This window comes from Lissotriton helveticus, chromosome 1_1 (genome assembly GCF_964261635.1).
Source record: "Lissotriton helveticus chromosome 1_1, aLisHel1.1, whole genome shotgun sequence".
Lineage (NCBI taxonomy): Eukaryota > Metazoa > Chordata > Amphibia > Caudata > Salamandridae > Lissotriton > Lissotriton helveticus.
Genome location: NC_136057.1, coordinates 230774269 through 230798890, shown reverse-complemented (window position 1 = coordinate 230798890; position 24622 = coordinate 230774269). Strand labels below are relative to the sequence as shown.

At 47.8% G+C, this 24622-nt stretch overlaps 1 protein-coding gene across 2 annotated transcripts in view; it reads right to left on the bottom strand.

Moving 5' to 3' along the window:
- ZFP91 (ZFP91 zinc finger protein, atypical E3 ubiquitin ligase) overlaps window positions 1-24622 on the bottom strand; it is a 193257-nt gene that overhangs the window by 95928 nt on the left and 72707 nt on the right. For both annotated transcript variants that reach the window (XM_078665337.1, XM_078665336.1), the window contains one exon: window positions 9178-9256. In XM_078665337.1, the coding sequence (XP_078521463.1) occupies window positions 9178-9256 (79 nt within the window). The remainder of the gene's footprint in view (window positions 1-9177; window positions 9257-24622) is intronic.

Below are 24622 nucleotides of genomic sequence, written 5' to 3'. Positions count from 1 at the left end.
TCAGCGCTACCACAGCATCACTCAGCGCTACCACAGCATCACTCAGCGCTACCACAGCATCACTCAGCGCTACCACAGCATCACTCAGCGCAACCAAAGCATCACTGGTTCAAATATGTTCTTTCAATGTTTCAAGCTGTTTTCAAGCTTTCATGCTTTATTACAAATCACAAAAAGATGTTAACATTTCACTTCTGTTCTTGGATTTTCGTCACAATAAAAAACACTGAACATAATCTTCACAAAATGTATTTACAAAAGTTTAAGCTATTGCCATTACAAATTAAATAAATCATTTAAGTATTAATTATTTAAAAAAATAAAAGCCATTGTTATTTGTAATATCAATGCATCTAAGTCACGTAAATACACAACATGTTGCATTACAAATGCTATAGGTGTTTGCGAAAGTTAAAACTATTGGCATTGTAAATGACAAAGCTATTAATTTAGCTATTTTAAAAAATTACATAAATAAAAAAAGTTTCATTTATAGGACCAATAGCTCAAACTTTCCTAATGCGAGCCCTATTGCATTTCCAAAGCTTGTTTGATATTGACTCCTAATGTGCAGGCTACCTACGTCCCCGCGTGTGCGCCACACTCTTTCGAACAGCTCACTTGTCGGGGTGTTTTGTTTCCATTTTGTATTCTTTTGCTTATTGCACTTGGTATTAACAACATTGGGAGGGTGGGGGTGGAGGGCATTGCTTCCCTGATTGCTAGGTAGAGGGAGGGGTGCTTGGGTTGGGGGGCGGGCCGTGTTGGGGATGGGCAGTGTGGGAGGGTTGTTCTATTCTGTTTTTTCTTTATTGTTGTTGTTGCGGATAGCAGTTTGTGAATGTGTGCTAAATGTATCAGAGACCATTGGGGGCATGACAATACAATGCAATACGCGTTGCTTCATTACACATAGAGATACACTTGCGGACAGATATAGCCACTACCAGTGTTATGGCCCGAATCTCATCGGTTGCTGACAGTGACCGTGTGCACACCACTTCCCCTCACCAGACACAACATGTGCAAGACATTGACACCATAACTCTACTGATGTGGAATATAAGGGGACTGAATGATCACAGAAAGGTTAGGAAGGTGCTTCAAAACCTCGCACGGCATGATATAGATATCGCATTACTGCAGGAGATTCATCTCCGACAAGATAGCCCCACGCTGCGATACTGGGGTCTTCATGGCCGAGTACATGCGGCCGGTTTTACCTCAAGTGCCAGAGGTGTGCTCACTTGGGTGAACCCAAGATCACACTGGACGCTTACGCCTCTTGAGACGGATGTTGAGGGCAGGTATGTTATCACTAAATGCGTTGGGAAGGGTATGACTTTTATTGTGGTTAATGCATATGGCCCTAATTTTGACTGCCCTTCATTTTACGTGACCCTACCTAACAAGATCAGGGATCTCAATGCAGACCATGTCCTGTGGGGAGGCGACTTTAACCTTACATTACAGCCAGATTTAGATAGATCGGACAGGCCTAGTAGGTGGCCCTCAGCTTCCTACCGCGTTCTTACTGCAGAGATGACTAGACTGGGAATGCAGGATGTCTGGAGGACTAAAAACCCGACAAGAGGTGGATACACACTGTTAGACCTGTCGGCCCTTTGGGTGGTCCCTCCTATCTTTTGCTTTTTTTCTTCCTCTTTCTGCCTCCTACATTTTGTCTTTCCCTTTTTGTCCACCAGACCTTTTTGTTGGTGCTGTCCTTAGAGCTCTGGGTGCATCACGATTTTTACACTGTGAAGGGGCACAGGTGCTCTCTTAAAATGCAGATGGTAGTGTAGAGATCCCTTACAAAATGGTGGCTACCAACTGCCAAATTTTCACCTCATGGCTTTGGGCCATTGGGTAAGATGAGAGGTTCCAGAACTTTCTGGTCCACTCTAGACCCTCTGGTGATAGGCTACATATAGTGGAATGTTGTGCAGCCATTTTGTGTGGAGAACTGGAGAGAGGGATCTTGGTGTTGGAGGAAGTCAGCTGGAGTCCAGGCTGTGGTGTGAGGAGGTGGGCGCACTGTGGGGGGTTTGACAGTCCCCTGGGGCTGCTCTCTCCGCTGTTTGACACCCCCCCTCATCTGTAGATCTGACCCGGCAGAACTTGACCAGCACGACAGAACCAGAAAACCAGAGGAGTGGGTCCAAACTCTACAAGGACTACTGGTCGTGAACTAAGGTGAAACTGCCAGGTGAGGGTGGCTAGGTCAGCATCCAGTAAAGGAACAAGGAGCCTTTCCCTGATTCGTTCCTTAGCGGTGGAAGCGGGAGGCTGACAACCCCCAGTTGGCTGTGGGCATTGAAAACATTGCTTGGAGTTGCCCTTCCCGCACCTGTCCCCTTACCGTGACTTTGCTGCCTTATTGTAGCCCTGCATCTATGTGGTCTGCGGCGGCGGGTCTGAGTGGGCTCGGAGCTGAAGGAGCGCTGCGCTGAGGTGACGAGTCCGGCAGCGCCTCCTGAATTGAACCGGGTGAGGGATCGACAGAAGCGGGTGTGAAGGGCCCCTGGGAGGCTTAGTTCCAGTGGAGCGGGCCGTCACCAAGCGGGTGTCCGGAGGTCTTGTGGAAGGGGCAGGCCAAAGTGAGAGAGAGCGGAGCCCGGAAGGAAAGAGGCGGGAGCAGGCGTGACCAGGAGGGGAGGCGTGTGGTATGTGAACTACGCAGGAGCGGAAGTGCTCGATTGCCGGGTGTTTGGCTGCGAAGCTGTGGCTGCCTTCTCTGAACTGTGCCGCCCTGAACGAAATTCTCCCTGAGTGAAAGTCTGAGCCCCCGCCCTCCGTTATCAACGGAAAATTGCTTGAGGAAGGAAACGCTCGGGTTCCGAGCGTCTCGCAGGAGGTACAGAGCCGGCTTCTCCCCCCCCCTACCCCCCCCTGCTCTTCCCGTACTGACCCATAATTTCACCCGAGTGACATCCGTGACCCCCGTAAAAACCTCACAACAGCTGGATCAACTCTCAAGAAGTAAGCGTGGTGGTGGGTGGGGGTGAAGGAGGTTACTGACGTCTCTCCGGAAAGCCCTTCCTCACTCCTTGTGGGCTGATGGACTACTTTAGAACTTGGGAAATTGCCTTATACTGTGTCAGGAGAGAAAGTGAACTATCTCCGAGCATAACTATACCTGAAAAAGGAGGAAAGGGAGAACCCAGTCATTGCTAGAGTGGTAACACCAGTTTAATTGTGGAAATAAGAGGGAGGTGAACTGAAAAAGGGGAAGACTGTAATTAAAATGAAATGATGTCATGCACAACTGATTCAATTTAAGTCCTTACGCAAATGAAAGTCAACGATTATCACCTATTGAATTTGGCTATGGTGTCATACTAATAATAATAATAATAATCCACATTTGTAAAGCGCACAATCACCCGTAAGGGTCTCTAGGCGCTGGGGGCCGTCGGGAAGATTAAGCAAGCTATTGCCCAGAGTCACATGGTGCTGGACTAATCTGCCGCCGGTGCCGGGGATCGAACCGTGATCCCCAGATTCCAGAGTCAGTCGCCCTAGCCGCGGCGCCACACTAATGGACAGTAATAATTCGCTTCACCAGATGTAGAGAATTAGGCCAAAATTGGAAGGAATGTAATTTAACAATTCTTGTGTGGAATGTATACTAAAGCTGAGAGGTCTCAATAGTACTACAAGTGTGGTGCTAAATTGTTGAATCACAGAGTCAAGTACAGTATTGGAAAATAATGAGACATGTAAATGAATGCAACTAGAAACTAACCTTAAAAGAGAATATAAAAGCTTTTCTACTTTTGCAACGAAGACAAGGTGTGGTGTCATTTTTGGGTGGATGCGCGCTGACGGTGTGAGTGTGACGCAAGTACAACAGGCAGCTTTGGAGTTAGGTCTTACCACTTGCGTCAGGCTACCCCATGTGGACTGGTAACCCCAGGTCTAACATAATTGGTGTTCAGTAGTGGGATTAGAGCTTGTGCTTGCGTCCACTTAGCAGTAGCTTGGTGTACACCACGTACCTACACCTGGAGTTTTCTCCTGGCGGACTCCCTAATTAACAGTTGTGTTTTTCCAATTTCTTTCCTGGTGGTAGCTCTTAATTAACGCCCTTCCTTGAATTCTTCCAAGTGGCTGTCTGAGACCCTGTTGGTAAAATGGAATTTGAATTGGAGGAGTTGTAGACCTACACTGCGGCCCAACTCAGGGAATTTTGTCAAAGTAAAGGGGTGTTTTTCAAGCGTGGTGCTAAAAAGGGGAACTCCAAACCAGCTTGAGAACATTGGTGGCAGCTCACCCAGATGGGAAGAAGGAGGAGGAAGAGGGGGATAGGGACACTGTCATTGGAGTGGATGTACTGTACCAAACCGAAGGGGGGAACCTATTAAAAGGTCCTAGGACACTTTCGAGGGAGGGCAGTAGTGTCTCTGTAAGAAGCTTGACCGAAGCCGAATTAGCTGACCAGAGAGAGAAAAGGCAGTTGAAGTGGGAGCTAGCTAGGTTGGAGAAGGAGAGGGAGGAAAAGAGGATGGCTCATGAATTGAGTTTAAAGGAGTTAGACCTCAAGGCCCTGCAAATAGGGACTCCTAGTGCTCCTGTTGGTGGCAGCGAACTCAAAGAAATAACCAGGGAACCCAGACCCTATTTGCCAAAGGATGTAGTCGCCAGCTACAGTGCCGGGGACGACATTGCGAAGTGGTTGGCTGCCTATGAGGTCTCGCTAAGAGCCCATGGGATATCGGAAAGACACTGGGGGGGTGGCCTGTGCAAATACATGCCTCCGGTAGAGAGGGATGCACTTCTCGCCCTAGAGCAGGAGGAGCAGACTAACTACCCCACCATGAAAGTGGCGCTGATAAGAAAGTTTGGGCTGACTCCTGAGAAGTACAGACAGAAATTCAGGAACAGCCACAAACTTGCTACACAGAACTAGGTGGATTTCCTAGATTACGCCAAAAAGGCCTTCGAGGGTTGGGTGCAAGGCAGCGAGGTGGGGGACTACGAGGGGTTGTATGACCTAATCCTAAAAGAGCACCTACTCGAGAAATGTTTTCCAGAGCGGTGACAACACCTGGTGGACAGCAAGCTGACCAGTCCCAGGAAGCTTGCTGAGGAGGCGGACATCTGGGCTAGTACCCGGGTGTCCTCAAAGGGGACTGGAGGGGATTCCCAAAGAACTGGTCAGGGCGCTCCCCAGAACAAAGAGGGGGGGAGATAAGCAGAAGGAGTTCTCTAAAGGCCCCCAAAACAGTTTCCAAGGAAGGGGATCAGGATATAAATGTCAGCAGCCCTACATGCCAAGAACAGATGAATAGTGGTAAGTAGCATATTCCGTTCGAGGCATGTGGGCTGCTGAATTTATATCTATGCATAGAATAAATAGCAGTACCCTCCTTATTGGCGGTTGCCCGTGCCAGCTGCAGCAGTCTGAAAGAGAGTTCTGAGAACAGCCTGACCTACAGCAGCTTGCTGTTTTGAGTGTACATCCACGCAGTAGTGTTTGGTGAATGTGTGTATGCTGGTCCATGTAGCTGCTCTACATATGTCCTCTAGAGGAATGTTACCTAGCAAAGCCATGGATGCCCCCAATTTGCGTGTGGAATGCGCTCTTGGGGGAACTGTTAACGTGCGTTTAGCCTTTTGATAACAGATCTGGATGCACTTAACAATCCATCTGGCTATACCTGATTTAGAAATTGGATTGCCTTTGTGTTGTGGAGAGAAGGCAACGAATAGTTGTTTAGTTTTCCTGAAGTCTTTAGTTCTGTCTATGTAATACAGGAGAGCCCTTTTAACATCAAGTGTGTGTAGTGCTCTGTCTGCCACTGAATCAGGATTTGGGAAAAATACAGGTAGTTCGATAGTTTGGTTAATGTGGAACTGTGAAACTACCTTGGGCATAAACTTGGGGTTGGTGCGCAGCACAACCCTATTAGCATGAATTTGAATGAAGGGTTCTTGAATAGTGAGGACTTGCAGCTCACTAACTCGTCGTAGTGACGTAATTGCGACCAGAAAAGCCACTTTCCATGTGAGAAATTGTATTTCACAAGAGTGGAGAGGTTCAAATGGTGGGCCCATAAGCCTGGTGAGGACTATGTTGAGTTTCCAAACCGGCGAAGGCGGGTGTCTTGGAGGAATGACCCTTTTTAGTCCCTCCATAAATGCTTTAATGGCTGGCACTCTGAAAAGGGATAGGTGCTGTCTATTTTGAAGATAAGTCGCCATTGCTGCTAAATGTATCCTGATGGAACTATACGCTAGGTTACACTTGTACAGGTGCAGCAAATAGCATATGATGTTTTGCGTGGAAGCATCAAGTGGATTTATGTTTATTGTTGGAGCAATAGATAACAAAACGCTTCCATTTTGCTGCGTAGCAGGCCCTGGTGGTGGGACGCCTAGCTTCTTTTATGATGTCTGTTAGACCGGTCTGGTTTTTTTGCGTAGTCCCTCCAAATTATTCCACTAGCTTTTTCTAGGTGTTGGTCAAGGGGATAGGTGTTCTTTCTCCCCCTCATAGTTTTTCACCTCAGGCCTAGAGGCCTGTTCTGACAGGAGAAATAGTTGGAGTCACAAAATGGTGGCTACCAACTGCCCTAACTGCCAATCCCAGAACTTCCCCATAGACTAGTATAGGGCGTTCCAGAACCTTCTGGTCCCTTCTGGACTCCAGAGGGTCAGCCTATAAAAGGCGGAATGCTGGACAGCCATTTTGTCTGTCAGTGAGGAGCAGCTAGAGTGAAGGCTGAGGTCTGGTAGGGGTAGGAACCTGAAGGGTGGATTACTCTACAAGGGTAGCCCTCTGTCAAGGCTTTCCCACCTCCCATTTCCTGTTGTCCTAGCCAAGTTAGTTCATCCTGCTGATCCTGGACAGTTAGGTAAAGGGGTTAATTCCAGTAGTCTTGGGAGCTGAGAAGGACCCTGCCCTGGGAGCTGAAGTAAGAGTTCCCTGTGCCCCTAAGACTGTCCAGTAAGGAGGGATAGGGGATTAGTGCTGGAGAAGAGCTCTGTGGCTCTACTCTGAAGGAGCCCCCCTTTTTACCCCCCCTCCTCTCTATAGGGTGGAAAGGAAGCACCTCCTTGGTATACAACAAGATTTCCTTACTTCTGATTTATCCTGTGATGTGTGGCAAGCCTTTCATCCTGTCCGGTGGAAAGTGAGGGGCTAGGAACTCGTTCCTTTCATCAAATTGGGAGCGGGACCCTTGGGGCACCGATCGCGCTCCGTGTCAGCGCCTTCACAGGATCCACTGAGCCTGAAAAGCCCTGTGAGGCTTCCCTTCATAAGCGGGACCCCGGGGGCGCCTGCCGCGCTCCAGTCGCGTTGCTGTGCAGCGCCCCGGTTGCCAGGAGGAAGTGAGGGCGAGACACTGCCAAAAGGCGCCTTCGCGCATGCCCAAGCGTGCAGTTATCCCCGGCCCAGGAGGGGCCTAAGATCGAGCAGGCCCGGGAGTGAGGCGTCTGTCCTTTGAGCGGGCGCAGTGGGAGGCGGCACCAGCACGAGCGCTACCGCGCATGCCCGCTGGAGGAGTGTCTTTGCCGACCAGCGCGGAGGAGAGGCACCGGGAGCTTCCTCAGCTTACGCGAGTGATCTGCCCTCTTCCTCCTGCTCAAGCGCCACACTGAGGAGCTGGCCCGAGCAGGGAGGGAGAGTTAAGAAGCCCGGTAGGGGCCTGGGGGGCATCGTGGTGTCTGCCTTTGTTTCCTTCCGCTCGAGCGCCTCACAGAGGAGTCGGCCCGAGCGGGGGAAGGAGCACTGAGGAGTCTTCTGAGGCGAGAGAGCCTTTCCAGCCTCGGCTCCTTGGCCTCATCTTCTGTTTTTCCCCATTACTTCTGGCAGGAAGGTTCCAGCATCAACCAAGGCACAAGTAAGGAGTATTTCATGTGGGGGAAGTGACCTTCACATCCAGAGTGTGACTAGTATCTGTGATTGAGACCCGACAAGTTAATGAACAGAGGGTCTGTCCCCAGGAGTGCAGTGCCCTTAAGGACTCCCTATTGGGACTTCATTGAATGTTGATTTGTCTGGTTAAAACTATTTCTTCTTTGGTCTAGAGTAAAGGGGAAGAAAGGTATAACTTCCTCTAGGGGAGTATAAGCTTATCCTCAGGGAAACTAATGTTCTTTGACAAGAAGGTAACAAGTTAAGAATTGGAAGTGTAGGGTTACTAATGTAATGGATATGGCATACCTGATTAAATAGAAGTGCTGTTCTTGCCTCTTCTGCGGTAATGCTGTAATGAAAGGTTTGGAGAGCCAAACCAGCAGAGTTTAATGTAATGTACTAGTAATGTCAATTGATGATTTAATTTAGCAATTCTGCAGGGATTGTATCAATTTTAGAACTAAGCTGTATTGAGCTGTGAACTCTAATAGGAAAACTGCTTAAAATGTTGATTTAGTAACTTTGTTAGACTAAGTGTATTGACAGGATTTAATGTTCCATACTGAGCTGTGATTTTAGAAGTATAAAGCAGAGTATATTATTTTTATAAACAAGCTCTTATTTTTCCATACTTTGGTGTAGTGTCCTTTTTGAGTGCTATTGCGTGGATTTACTGTGGGGTGGTTTGCAACCTTCACACTTGTGCCTCTAGAAATGCATGTCTTACCCTAGGCCAGGCTACCCTAGGTGACCTGCCATCCCAGGTTCCAACAATGTCCATACAGTCAGGAGGCAGATGGAGGTAGCCAAACTATGACCTCAGGAGATTTAATCCCCAAGCAGCCAAGAGAAACCTATATATAACATTGTATGGGCCAGAGAAGGATGCAGAAGTTGGTACAATGTGAAAATGAATTTTGTAGTATTTCCACCCACTCACTCACCTTCTCATGTGTTAAGCATTAGGAGCAGACTACATATAACCCCTGGGCATGATTAACACCATGCCCAAATTAAAATATTAAAAGGGAATCTAAGAATCGTTTAACAGTTTGAGAATAGTTTTTAAATTAAATGCAAATTGACAGGTCACACACCACTACAAAGTTGTGACTGAGTTTACCCAAATTGAGAGCACTATTCTTCTATAGCAAATGGTGGAAATCCAGTTTAACAAACCTCCTCTTCAGCCATGACACGCCACCAAAAAGAAATCACAATTGTAGGGCATACTGGAGCGTTCGATGTAAGAAATCTGCTACTGGTGTACGGTGTAGTCTTGAAAAAGTGTAGAACATGTATTCACTGACCTGCAGATAGCGTGGATGAGCAAGTACAGTGCCACAGCCTTCCATTTCACATCGTACATACTGAATAGGCGGTTTCTTTCTAAAATAGGAAAAAGGCAATTAGATAATTAACATAAGTAAATAGTCATTAAACCTAATAAAAGTCAATGAACCAAAAATGTGTTACAAGTATAATCAATGGCTTAGCATTAGTAGCCATAACATAAAATAAGTAGCTTAAGGAAAATTTCAGACATCACATTAATGTCCAAATCAAGATTCCTTCGTTGACAGAGCACAAGCATTCATATTCTGCAATCATTTTGTAGTAACTATTAGAACAGTGTGTACTGTCCTCTCTGTTCTAAAGAAAATCAAAGCTCCTCTAGTATATATGTGCAATTAATTTTCAACAGAAGAGCTACTTAATTTCTTGTAATCCTGCTTCTACATCAAAGGTACCACCTATAAATTCACATCCTCTAGAATCTTTCATACTGTAGGTTCACAGAAGGAATGGTTTCTTATCTCCAATGCCTTGTTTTCTTATAGAAATATAAACAATGTATCAGCCTATAAAAATTGCAAATATTGGCAAACTTAATTTATTTACTTTCAAAAGTGAAAATCCATTTTAAATATATGAATGTCAACCGAAAACTGGGTGACAAGGAAAAAAACCTCTTTAACTAAATTAAAAGAAGTGAAAGGAAGCAAGGGAAATGCAGCTCAATAGGTTGCAGTCATACCAGGCTCAAAACTGATACAATATCTTTAAGAGCTCTCAGCCCTACAGTATCACATCATGCCCTTTAGGTAGCAGTTATTGTGGTTGTATTTTAGTCACAGAATACTAAGTAAATTAACTTCCTTTCCAACTTAGGAGTAAGGTATTGTATTGTACTGTAATTGCACTTATATAGCGCTTACTACCCCTGACGAGGCGTTGAAACGCTTTTTCGGCGAGTAGCACGCTACTCCAGGACCCATAGAGGATTAGTGTTGTATTAGTATAGTAAAACATGCAAGTACATTTTAGGTGGTGGATAGGTTAGTTATTTGGAATGATAGCAGAAGGATAGAGGAGGACAAAGGTTTGTATTTATATAGCGCTTGTTGATGCACGCTTTTCAGGAAGCCTACAAAGGATTAGTGGTGAATTAATATGGTGAAATATGAAGTAAAGTCAGTGGTGGATATTAGTCAGTTACTTGGAGTGAGAAGGATAGCGGAGGGATAAAAGGGGAAGAGAGATTTGCATTCATTTAGCACTTGTTAACCCTGATGGGTGTTGAATTGCTTTTCTGGTTAGTGGCACGCCACTCCGGAAGCCATAAAGGATTACTGTTGAAAATTAGTATAGTAAAAAAAATATGAAGTAATTTGAGTAGTGGATATGTTATTCAGTTATTTTGGGTAGTATATTAGTATAGTTTAATATGGAATTTGAGAAGTGAACAAGTTAGTCTGTTAATTTCGATTGAAAAGTATAGTGGAGGGATACAAGAGTGAAAGATTTCTTTTTTTTTTTAGGTCTTAGCAATAGGAGGAGGCTTTTGGATGAGTAAAAAGGAGTTTTGGAGGGGAGGACTCAGAGGAAAGAGTTTAGAAAGGTTTGTTTGAGGGTATCGGTATAGTAAAAGAGGAGTCAGATGATACAAGGAGGGGTAGAGTAGGAGAGAGTCTAGAAAGGGTTATTTTGGCAATCATAGTAGTGGTATGGGGTTTGGGATAAATGAGACAGTGGATGTAGAGGATATATTGATAGATGTATAGGATGAGAGATAGGGTAGTGCATTGGAAGGAATAGTAGAAGAAGTTTGAGACGAGTCAGAAGGTTGGGCTAGAAGATATATTGAGCTGAGAAATAGGGTAGTGCATTGGAAATGCTAAATTAGAAGAATGTGATAAATATGTAGATCCATAATTACATTGAAAGGATATGTGTTGCAAGAATTACTAAGTGTGGTAATGTGCAGTGTGTGTGTTGTGCATTAGTGTTATTATGGTGGCAGGGAGAGGAGGGTGTTTGTTGGACAACTGATGGAAGGTCTGTTAGGTGTAATTACAGCAGGGAGAGTGTGTCTGAATGGGATGTAGTTATGATTGGTGTTGATTGATGTTGTGTTAGTGATGAGTGTATTGGTTAGTGGTATAGGATAGAGTTGTGTACTGTTTGTAGGTGATGGTGGATATGTGTGGTAGTTGGGATAGTAGGGTGTGTAGATGTGGTTTGGTTGGGTTTGTAGTGCAGGCTGGTACATTAATCTGTGCATAGTGTTGTGCGTGGTGTACATTTGGTGTGAGTGTGTTGCTCTGTTTGTGTATGTGGATGGTGTGGGCTGGGTATTGCTAAATGAGAAAAAGGGCAGCATTTCTGGCCCTAGTCCAGACCAGTCTCGAACAGGCTCAAACAGGCAACTGCCCTTGTCCTCTCTGCCCTTAACAGGCTCAAACAGGCAACGGATAAGGTGTCCATTGTGAGGCAGTAACCTGAGCGCTGTTGGGCAGCGTAATTGCGCCGCCAGCAGTTAACTTTTTAATCTCCTTGTTTTGTATTTGTTTTTGGTATTATTTTTATTGTACCTTGTTTTTAGTCGCCGCGCTGTGCCTGGCCCCTTACTCCCACACTAAAATCATCGAAAGAGCACCGCTACTTTGGCGGGCCCGGTTTCCGGGGTGGTGGAGTCCATCTTGGGTAGGCTTCAGAAGCGCGACGCCGCCATCTTGGTGCGGGTACTCTGGAAACTCATTCGCCGAGGTTTCGCCGGCCTATTTAAAGCTCCACCTACCTCAACGCGCAGGTGTGGCTCCTTCCCTGCGCCTGAGTCGCGCCAGAGTCCTGCCTGTCTGCGCCCGTCAGCGGCACTTAGGCGGCCGGGGCAGGACGGCTGGCAACACGTCTGACATCCGGGTAGTTGCATATTGCTACTCATCATGATTACTTACTCCAGTATTGATTTACGTACTCTCCGTCCTCCGTGCGGTCTCTGCCATTATGTATTCCCAGGAGGCCGTGCATTGAGGAAAGGCTGTAGCGAATGTGGATGGCGTCTTCCTGATCGTAAATTTTTTACACAGATTAGTCCATCCGTTCACCACCAAGGTCTGTTATTAAACACCAGATCCTTGCCTGGCCATGCATTAGATATCTGGAATTTGCTGCAGGACTCGCAAGTATCTTGTCTATTCCTGACGGAGACTTGGCTGGCTGATTCTTCTGCCCCTGATTTGGCTAACGCCGTACCCTCCGCCTATAATATATTTAGAAAAGATAGGCCATCTGGAAGAGGTGGCGGAGTGGCGATCATAGTAAATAAGAACATACCATGTCGCACTTTCCCTGTCGATAATATACAGGGTAGTGAAGCCTTTGGCTTCACCCTCCAGCTTTCGCCTTCCCAGGCCTGTACAGGTATTCTTGTATATAGACCACCAGGCTCGGTGGGGCCTTTTTTAGAAGAACTGCAGGCAGCTCTATCGACCCCCTGCCTTAGATCTAATCACTGCCTTCTATTGGGTGACCTAAATATTCATATGGACAATAGTTTAGACCCGGACACTCAAAAACTTCTGGATATCACTTCCGTGCTCGGATTATTTCCGTATGTGGTAGGACCCTCTCACAATAAAGGCCATACGCTGGATCAGATTTTTTCCACTCTTCCTATCTGTGTATGTTCTCCTCTGCCAGTGTTGTGGTCGGACCATTTTCTTATTTCTTTTTCTTTTCCTGTCACAGATTCAACACGGACTAAGCCTGCTGGGTCGGCGAAACATGTCTCTAAATCCTTCCATCTTCTCACTAGAGATATGCTATCGAACGCCTTGACTAATTCTCCGTGTCCTATCTCTGACAACTTAGAGGATAATATTGCCCTCTTTCACAAATGGCTCACAGATTGTTTGGAGAGCCTGGTCCCGGTCAAGAAACAAAATTCAGCCGAAAGAAGGACATCAGCCCCATGGTTTACTCCTCAGTTAAAAAAATCACGACAAGACCTCAAGAAAGCTGAAAGAGCATGGAGGCGAACCTATGATCATTCTGAGAGGCAGAATTTTAAGGCATTGACTCGAGCATACCATAAATCTATCTGGGAAGGAAAAAAATCTTATCTGGAACTTAGAATAAATGAGGCGGAGCATTCGTGTAAAGAAATTTTTAGGGTGGTGAAAGACTTTACTTCTCCATCTGCCTGTACCCCTATCCATGCCCATTCTGAATCCTGGCTGAGGGAATTGGCTGTTTATTTTGTAGATAAAATCACCACCATTCAGGACTCTCTCCAGTCTACTTTTCAGCAGCATACTGTGAGTTTGGGGTGCCCCCTACTAGACCATGGTCCTCTCTTGTGTGACTTCCCCCCACTTGATCGCAAGTGTTCACTAGACATCTTGGCAAATCTTAGATCTGGATCCCCACTCGATCCTTGTCCTGCCAAGTGTTTAGCAAATATGGCACCAGTTCTAAATGACCTGATTAATCCCATTTTGAATCTGTCGCTATCATCCGGGGTAGTTCCTCGGGCTTGGAAAAGCGCCATGATCCTGCCACTCCTGAAAAAACCAGCACTCGACCCTCTGGTCCATGCCAACTATAGACCTATCTCCCTACTCCCTGCTCTGGCGAAAGTGACCGAGAGGTTTGTGCACAGGTCAATTTCTAATTTCATCGAGGAAAATGGCCTGTTGCACAGTACTCAATCTGGTTTCCGTGCTAATTTTAGCACGGAGACTGCCCTCCTTGAAGTCACGGACGCCATCAGGGAGGAGCTAGACGCGGGAAGAAAAGCTATGTTGGTAATGCTTGACCTGTCGGCGGCATTCGACACCGTTCCCCACACGCTTCTCCTTTCTAGACTCTGGGACTTTGGTCTGCGGGGAACGGTGTGGAGTTGGCTCAAATCCTTTCTAGCAAACCGCCGACAAACAATCTGGGCGCCTCCCTACTCCGCCGAGATGCCACCGCTAGAAGTGGGGGTTCCCCAAGGTTCCATCTTGAGCCCCCTCCTTTTTAACATCTTTATGGCCCCTCTGGCGGTGGTGGTGGAGTCATTTGGCGCTCGGATTGTTTCCTACGCCGATGACACCCAACTCCTGTTCGCGAGCGACAGGGGTGGGTTGTTTGATGACGCCCAGGATAGGGGCTGTCTGAGTGCGGTCTTTGAGTGGTTTGGATGTCATGGACTGAAGTGCAACTCCGACAAGTCGGAGTTGCTTTTCTTTGGCTGCACCTCCGAGCCAGACTGGAAACCCTGGTGGCCGCAGGACATGTTCCCCCCTGCCAGTGTGTCCTTGAAGGCCAAAAATCTGGGAGTCATTATCGACAGTGACCTATCTTTCGGACCACACATCTCGTCTCACCGGGAAATGTTTTGGCATCCTTCGGATGCTTCGTAAATTTCTCCCCCTAGTGTCCATCCAGCACAGGAAAATCATCGTCCAGGCGCTAGTTGGTTCAAGGCTGGACTATGCGAATGTTTTATTTCTGGGACTTCCCAAATATTTGGTTAGACGCTTACAAATCGCCCAGAATTCAGCGGCCCGAGCCATTTTTGGTCTTCCAAAAAGGGCCGGAGCTACTGATCTTCTCTCAACTCTACATTGGCTACCCATCGCCAAAAGGATCCTTTTTAAAACCTTGACCACGACCTTTAAGGCCTTACATGGCATAGGCCCTAAATATATTGCAAAACGACTTTCTTGGTACCAGCCCTCTAGGTCCCTTAGATCTTCTTCCTTATCCAAATTGACTGTTTCCATTATCAAGCGCGCCAGAGCAGGAGGCCGGTCCTTTCGCTATTTAGCTCCCCGTGCCTGGAATGACCTCCCGATTTCTTTAAGACAGGCTTCCAGCCTCTTTTCCTTCCGAAAGGCCCTCAAAACATGGCTCTTCCCTTAACTGGTGTTGTTTCTGCTTTTATGTTTCCTTCAGTTGTTATGTTGCTCCCTTTTTGGTGGGTACCTTCGCTAAAGCGCCGGGATGCTCCGTGGAGTGGCCGTGCGCTATAGAAGCACAAAATTAACATAACATAACATAACTGCCCTTGTCCTCTCTGCCCTGAACAGGCTCAAACAGGCAACTGCCCTTGTCCTCTTTGCCCTTAACAGGCTCAAACAGGTAACTTTGCCTCGACGCCCGGGCTGAGACGCCCTAAGCCTGGCCTTTTTTATAGCCCTGGTAATCAGGTGACCCCTTCAGCTTATGGGAACCCTAGCCCTAACACTATCCAATCACAATACTAGCCCTAAAATCTAGGAACCAATAGGAGACCAGGACCTTACAGCCAATCTTAGCCCTAGTCAAAGCACCCAATCAGTTAAAAACCCCTGATCTCTACGTCCAATAAAGGTCCTAGCCCTACCAGTAGTCCCAAAACAAGTCCATGCAACCAATGGCACAGGTAGCCCTAGTCCCTACTTCCAACAGAAAGCCCAACCCTACTCTAAGTCCCACACCTAGTCCAGCAACCAATCACACCAGAAGCCCTAATCGCTACTTTCAACTAAAGGTTTAACCCTCGCCCTAGTCCCACCCTACTCCCACCAACCAATAACATAGGAAGCCCTAGTCCCTACTTCCAATTGAAATCCTAAACCTAGCCCTAGTCCCAACCCTACAATGATTGAATCACAGACCCAGAAACCAATCAGAACCCTCAAATACCCAACCAATGAGGACGTTAACCCTAATCCAATAGAAACACCAGATACAACCACCAATCAGCGTAGACATGTACCAACCACTAGCAGACCATATAAGGTCCCAGCAACCTCAGACAAGGTTTGCTGGCCAGGCAGTTGGAAGCTGCGTCTCCTGTTCAGAATCTCCTAGGAGACAGACAAGCTCAATCCACACTTTGGACTTCAGCAGGTAAGGGCCTCACTAACTTGAAATCTAACAATACTGTTTGAATAAAGCTTTACTTCCCCTGCTGGCCAAAAAACGAAGTGACACCAATACTTTCAAACACATAGACAGATATTAATATAACAACAACAACCTATCAGTTGAAGCAATGCAAAAAATATTATAATTTTTTTTATAAAAAACCACTAATATATTCAGCCTGCACAGTTTATTCATATTAAAAAACAATAAAATTGAGACATAATTAAAATTGGGAACACAGACAATATAAAAAAGGAACAAATTGGGCGTGGCCAAGATGGCGGCGGAGTAGGACGTGTTTTCCAGTCCCTCCGGCGCCGAACCCTACTAAGCCTTGTGAAGCACTCTCCCGGGCTGTCGGGACCCGAAAACCCCCTGCTGCTTCTTCTCCCCGGGCCTCCGGTGCTGAAAACGGGGACTCCCGGAGCGCCTCCGGTGAAGGTAGACGGCTGTGCGGCAACTCCGGAAAAGCGTCAGATAATCTGGAAATATGTGCAGGACCATCATTTAGATGTGGTGGGTCTCCAGGAGACTCACATGGCGCGCAAGGACGAGTTGCGCCTTAAACATAAAAACTTCCCCCTTATATATAGATCCTCGGCCACCTCGAAGCATAGGGGGGTTGCCCTTCTCTTCCGATCTACTCTTCACTTTCAGCCCTTGGATGTGCGCGGCAATAAGGAGGGGCGTTGGCTGATGGTCAAGGGGTTGTTGTTTGATAGGATGTGCACCTTTGTGGTGGTGTATGCTCCGAATGTGGGCCAGAATAGCTTTTTGCAGGACCTACTGGGGAGGGTGGAAGATTTTGTGGAGAGTGCCCTGTTTGTGTTGGGTGATTTTAACCAGGTTTGGTGCAAGGAAGTGGATAGCTCCCACAGTCAGAGATCGGACACTGGAGTGTTTTCTGCTGCAACTCAACGGCGGGTGGGTGACCTGGGGCTGGTGGACGGATGGCGCTCTTTCCATCCCCTCTCCCAAGATTACAACCTCTTCTCCCATGTCCACCACACCTATTCCCGCCTGGACCACATTTTTTTAAGCCAGTCCCTTAGAGGAGATGTCCGCGACGCACGTGTGTTCCCGCTCTCGGTCTCTGACCATAGCTTGCTAGTGCTAGTCCTACACTGGTCAGCAAGGGGGGATGGCCTGCGCAAATGGTATTTCCTGGCCCCGCTTGTCCCGGATGACCCCCTCTTGTACAGAGCTGCGCAAGTCCATACGTGAATTTTTCGATCTTAATCCCGTGTCTGACACGTCAGTGTTTACCACCTGGGACGCCTTTAAGGCTTCCACGAGAGGTACTTGCTTGGCCCTTAACGCCCAACTTAACATGCTGCGCCGTACAGAACGTGAGGATCTGGAGAGCGAACTCTCCATTCTTGAACAGAAACATAAGCAGAACCCCTCTAGACTGACCTTTCGCCCATTAACAGCGGTCAGGGGAAGCTTAGAGCCCATTATAATAACAGAGCGGAGTTCACTCTATTGAAACTTCGACGCCTCTCCTACGCCCAGGGGAATAAGGTGGGGAGACATTTGGCTCGCCAGCACCGAGACAAGCGAGAGCGGGATTATGTGGGAGGGATTCTGGATTCGGCAGGGACCCTGCACCATCGAGATGATGCCAAGGCCGATCTCTTCGGCCGTTTCTACGAGGCTCTCTACAGGGGGGAGCCCTCTGATCCTGGAGCCCAGCGGACTTATTTGGGGAGCCTTCGCTGCCCCGAGTCTCCGCGGAGTGGAATTATTTGTTGGAAGCCCCGTTCACTAGAGAGGAAGTTCTAGCTGCTATTAACAAATTGAAGCCCCACAAGGCCCCTGGGCCTGATGGCTACACCGCACTCTACTATCAGACCTTTGCGTCTGAGGTAAGCGACTATCTGGTATCCCTCTTTAACACCATGGCGGACACTGGGGAAACGACGGGCTCCATGGCCGAAGCCGTGATCTCCATTATTCCCAAGCCGGGGAAAGACCCATCCAAATGCTCCTCCTACCGGCCGATTGCCCTCCTCAACATCGACGCCAATTTGTACTCTTCCATCATAGCAGGGAGGCTCCAGGACCCCTTGCCGGCTCTCATTCACCCCGATCAATCTGGCTTTATTAAGGGGCGCCAGACCCATGATAACACAAGGAGGATCATCTATCTGATTGAGAAGGCACGCAGGTTCCGGATTCCGGCGATCCTGGTGGGCCTTGATGCCGAAAAGGCCTTCGACCGAGTGAACTGGGGCTTTTTATTTCACACCTTGGAGGCCTTCGGGTTTTCAGCTAAATTCCTCTCGATGGGGAGAGCGAATTACAGCGACCCTCGCTCGAGAGTTGCGGTGAACGGTCACCATTCAGCCTTTTTCTCACACTCGAGAGGCACCAGGCAGGCTGTCCCCTTTCCACCTTGCTCTTCGCCCTGGGTATCGAACCGCTGGCGATTCGTGAACATGAAGAAATACGGGGCCTTCCCTTCTCCGGGGAGAAGCATAAGATCACCCTATTTGCGGATGACGTCCTCCTCTCTATTGAGGACCCGGTCCGTTCCCTCCCACACGTCCAGCAAGTTTTGCTATGTTTGGAGGGCGTGGCCGGCTTCAAAGTTAATTATGATAAGTCCTTTATCCTTAATCTTACGCTTTCCGAAGCGGAGGTGGATCGCCTACGGCCCCTCACGCCCTTGGCATGGGCCTCTCGATCTATCCTGTACCTTGGGGTCCGGCTGACTCCCTCGATTGGGCAGCTGTACTCAGCTAACTTTCCCCCACTGCTGGCACAGACTCGTGCGGAGCTGGAGCGCTGGAAGCCGAAGTACATCTCGTGGCTGGGTAGAATCCATGCCCTTAAAATGGTTCTTCTCCCCAAGTTTTTATACCTTTTCCAGGCCCTCCCTATACCGCTTGAGGCTGACTTCTCCCGTCATCTTAAGACCCAGATGCTGCGGTTTGTCAGGAAGGGCACGCTTCTCTTTTGCCACTTCGGCCGACCGCGGAAGGAGGGAGGAGTGGGCCTCCCCGACATGCACTTATATTATAAAGCGGCGCAGTTGCGGGTATTGGTCCCAACAACTCTCGGAGAAGCACTGGCTGCACATGGACAGATATGTGGCGAGTCGATCGATTTGGGATCTGGCATGGAAACCCAAACACGACAGGCCCAGAAATGCTTACATTAGTACACCCACTAGCACTACTTTAAAGGTTTGGGACACGGTGACTAGTGATGACCGCTGGACTACGTTCCCTTCTCCCTTCACTCCGATACACTTCAACCCGGCCTTCCCACCGGCGCTGCATGAAGGACCCTTTGATGTCTGGCGTGAAGGTGGCTGTCGCGCTCTTTCACATCTATTCCATGGCCACGCTACTCTCACCTTTGACAATTGTATGAGAGACTATGAAGTACCGCGCTCCGAGCGCTTCCACCATGTCCAATTGCTCCACTGGGCTACGTCCCCTGCAGTCAATGCCACGGCCACGAGACCCCCCCCTCCGTATTTGAGGCCTTCCTTTTGCGCACCTCTTCTATGAAAGGAGTCATCTCCTTCCTCTACAACCTCCTGCTCACTTCCGCGGTGGCGCCTCGGCCCCGTTCATGAGCACTTGGGAGGACCTCCTGGGTAGAGATATCTCGGATGCTGAGTGGTCGAGTTTATGGCGGGACATTACTGCACATAATCATTCCGTGGAGCTCCGGGAGGCCCATCTTAAGACTCATGGATTGGTATCTGCATCCCGTCCGCCTGCATCGCATCTTCCCAGCTACCTCTGACAGGTGCTGGAGGGGCTGCGGCCTTCTCGGGGATTTCCGCCACATTTGGTGGGACTGCCCGATCATCCGCCCATACTGGGAAGAGATCCTGTCCCATATCGAGGAAATTCTAGGTTATCCAGTCGCTGACTCCATGGCCCATGTCCTACTGGGTCTTCGAGACCCTGCGCTCGAACACCAGACCCGAGCGGACAAACGGATTCTATGGTTGTGTATCGGTGCTGCTAAACTCACCTCGGCAGCAGCATGGAAGAAATTAGGGGCCCCGGCGATCTCCCTGTGGCATGAGAGGTTATGGAAACTGCTGAGCATGGAACGGGTGGCGGACATCTTCCTGGGTAACTTCAAGAATTTTATGTTTCGCTGGGGACCCTTGGTGCGCTTCCTCTCCTGGGGACTCCCGTCCGCTCTCTGTCCGGCCACGTTTCGAGCCCTCCACCTATTTCAAGTCTGATTGTTGTTTTTGGTTTGCCTGATGAGATGAATGCTGTCACCACCACTGGAGGGAGGGGGTTTGTTCCTTGTTCTCTGTTATCATGCGTCCCATCTCGTGACATAGGCAGCGGACGTACGCCTTACGCCATAGGCTACGATAATTGCTATGGACTGCCTTCCTATATGACTGTCCTGCACTGCCATGCCCTTTGCTTTACGCCTCTCTCTTCGGACATTGCCGGGACTGCCTGGAGACCTCCAGTTCTGGCCTTTTGATCTGCATGATGTGCGCTCTGTTGCCAGTAATGCCCTGCATCCAAACCACTATGATTGCCTCCTGTGTGAGGGGATGTGCGGGATTGTCGCTGAATGATCTTTTTCTTCCTTCCTTCTCTCTCTTTGTTTCTTCCTTCTTAAAACGAAAAATAAAAGTTTTACAAAAAAAAAGGGAACAAATTATATACAGACAATCATAAGCATTTCCTATTGCTAAGAAAAAGGAGGTACATAAATAAGGAGTGAATTCCGCGCCAGTCAGAATTATCCTTGATCAATATCTATTGTACTTCTCGGTTTGTTTCAACGCGTTTCGATGGACACTTAATGTATAGCCGCCTTCATCAGGAAATATATTAACTGTCTTCCCAAGAATTTTTGAAATTCAAACAGAATTTATTTTAAAATCCAGAAAGCATCTAATTAAAAAACCATGCACATCAACAGCTGAAACCTATGAGTAAAATAATCTCTACATTGCTTCTAAGGTAGGCACATTACAAAGTTAATCACGACAAAAACATTTAGACTACTCATATCAACATTTCAACATATACTTTTTTGACACAAAGATTGTAAATGGTCAACACAAAAAGGAGCCAGATCTCAGTATGTCACTGTAAACCTAGTGACCATAGGTATTAAAGCCTTCAGCACATTTCTGCACAATCTGTCGTTTCGCTGGAAGTGGGCTTTTAGTTCATATAAGAAGGTTCTATATCCTGAATGTAAAGGCAGTTCTGCTTTACAGGTATGTGTTTTACACTGGCTATAGTACTTAGAGTGGGTTTAGATGACGGCCTCGCTAGAAACTAGCCAGTATGAACCATGCTAAAACGCTAAGGCTAGGATTTTGATTTGTTACTGGTTCAATATAACCATGTTCCAATCAAATGTGCTGAAGGCTTTAATCCCTATGGTCACTAGGTTTACAGTGACATACTGAGATCTGGCTCCCTTTTGTGTTGACCATTTACAATCTTTGTGTCAAAAAAGTATATGTTGAAATGTTGATATATGAGTAGTCTAAATGTTTTTGTCGTGATTAACTGTGTAATGTGCCTACCTTAGAAGCAATGTAGAGATTATTTTACTCATAGGTTTCAGCTGTTGATGTGCATGTTTTTTTTTTAATTAGATGCTTTCTGGATTTTAAAATAAATTGTTTGAATTTCAGAAATTCTTGGGAAGACAGTTAATGTATTTCCTGATGAAGGCGGCTATACATTAAGTGTCCGTCGAAACGCGTTGAAACAAACGGAGAAGTACAATATATATCGATCAAGGATAATTCTGACTGGCACTGAATTCACTCCTTATTTATGTACCTCCTTTTTCTTAGCAATAGGAAATGCTCATGATTGTATGTATATAATTTGTTCCTTTTTAGGGATCGGGCTATAACGCGCTGAAAGCGCGTTCTCGCCAGAGAACTATTGTCGGCGTCTCAGCAGTCTGAGACGCCAAAGGGAGACAAGACCTGGCCGCGCGCAGCGTTTTTCCATAGGATAACGTTGTGCGCGCGGCCAGGTCTTGTCTCCACAGAATTGCATTCCAGACCCGATCGCGTCGCGCGCCTCTCTGGAATGCAGGGGGAGTCTGCAGAGAGAGGCGCGGCGCTGATAAGCGTGAAGCTTGTTTATCCTCGATTTGGAGAGTGCATGAGACCGCATTATTGTCCGGATGCACGAGGAGAAAAAGGTGGTGAACTCCGGGGAAACCTTGCACACTGGCACAAGCCTCCAATAAGACGTAGCGACATTGCCAATGGCACCTGCAGCCTGAACTTACAGAGCGATCCCGTGTCACTGCTGCCGGCCGGTGCTCACAACCCAGGGCTGTGCACAAGAAGCTGGTGGACAAAAGAGCCCTCCTGACCTGCTGTGCACAAGAAGCTGGTGCACAAAGAGCCGCCTGGACCTGCTGGTGCCCACTCCCCCTTGCACAAGAGGCTAGTGCACAAATAACCTTCCCTGCCTGCTGCTTCACACAAGTCTAGTGCACCACGAACCTGCACAAAAGCCATTCCGATCTGCTGCAGAAGTGTACTCGCGGGACCCCCATCCAACCTGCTGCACACACCTCTGAGAGGGCGTCGCTCAACCAGAGGGCATCACCAGCTTGTTTTCCCACATTCCACCCTTCCAGTTCTAACCCAAGGAGAGACCAGTCGTCCCACGGGGAGCCGGGGCAGCAAGCGCCCACACCTGGGAAGGAAGCGCTTGGCAGATCGAAGCCACCTCCCGGCGCAAACCCAGGGAGGAGAGCGGCTGGCCGGGGAGAGAGCCTCTCCACGGCGTATCCCGGGCAGTGGAGGTCTGGCCTGCGGCAACCCCACCACCTCCAGGTCGGGGAAAGAGGCGCTGTTCAAGAGACACACCCAGACTGGGGTTACCAAGCGCTAGGGGCATCATGCCTTCCCCTCAGCCCCCAGCGAGCCCGTAGTCAGGTAATGTACGATGCCGCATTTGCTCCAGTGTTTCAGACCGCTCTGAGTGTTATTCTGTTGGCTGTGTATATATACATATACACACACAATTCGTATTATCCTGTCTTCCCCTCACATTCACCGTAGACCAATGTATTATAGGGAAATAACTTTTTTTAAACGTTACATTTATATCCGGTGGGGAATTACCCGATACCCCCAGAGTGGACTCGGGCCATCTGTATTTTAACCCAGCGATGAGCGAATCCACATGTTTCCTGTACAATCCATTCACGTCCAAATGAAAGAGCCGTGGCTGCAGTCTGCGAGTCTTTACAGCCCGGTGCGTGTCTAGCGGCGTCCACCGGCTGTACATATTAACCCTTTGCATCCCAGATTCAGTCTGGGGTGCTCGAGTGCCCTTAAAAATTGAGTAGCACGAAAACAGTGTCATGGTATTAACAGCTACGTATAGCGTATAGAACACTAAGAAGTGGTCAACGGAGCGCTATATAAAAAAAGATTACTATTCGTATTAGTTGCGCTTGCGCTGCTACACTCCTGCGCGAGGCGTCCTTGCCGAAACTGCCTTTACTCCTGACTTGAGTGTAAACCCCAAGTTTCCCCAAGAGACGCTCCACTCTTTCAGAAAAGCTTTGTGGGTTTTCTTAATAGAGTTTTGCTCAGGATCACACATGGTTATGGGGGTTCCAACTCTAACCGGGTTTTCAGTTTCTAAGCTGTACAGTTTAGAAATCTGGACACACCATCACCCTGGGCGAAGTCGATCTTTATTTATTCATATTACCTAAGTGTCACCTCCCATTTGAGTACATGTGCTGCCGAAGCGATCACACGTAAGTGTCAGCTAGAAGAGAAAATGTGAGTTTGCGTGCTTTTTCTCAATTCTCACCTCGTAGATGAACGTACGAACACTGCGCGGCGAAGCACACTAAATATTGGGGCGCACCACAAAATTTATGTTTTCTCCGTGTTTGCATTTATGAACCATCTCTTCGTAATTTACTTAAGTTTGTCTTGAATGCAAAAATAAGGGCATGACATATGTATATTGACATCTAGATATACAGAATAAGTTGTGTGTGCTCATTGTTGAGATGAAATCACATTGTTGAAATAAATGCTATAATCATATGTAGATGTTTCCTAGAGTAAACTGCCCCTCCCCCGTCAGGGGCTGCCACAAATGGGGGACATTAGTGATTCATTCGCATTGTCACTCCTGTCCCTGGATGATGTCGACTTCCCTGGGTGCTGAGGGCCCCTCGCACGCCAGGGGTGGATAGCAGTGTTTGTTCAGAGTCGGTTTTCACCTACGCGAGAGATCCGGGTGGCGAGAGATAGCACGGACTCCGCAGAGCCAGCTCCCATCCCTGCCACCACCCCCGGCCTGAGTGCAGCCAGAGCTTTGCAGGTACTGGTAGCAAGGGCAACACCGCGCCTGAGACATCTGGAGGTGCCTGGGGTGCGCAATAATGTAATGTCACGTGGAAGGCACATCTTAAACTACACATCGCAGTCGTTTCTTTTTCTGGAATTATTTACTGGGTATATTTTCACAAATTCCAAACAGGGCAGTTTTAGTAATTGCATTTATATAGCGCTAAATAGCCCTGAGGAGGAGTTGAAGCGCTGGACGACATATACCAAAG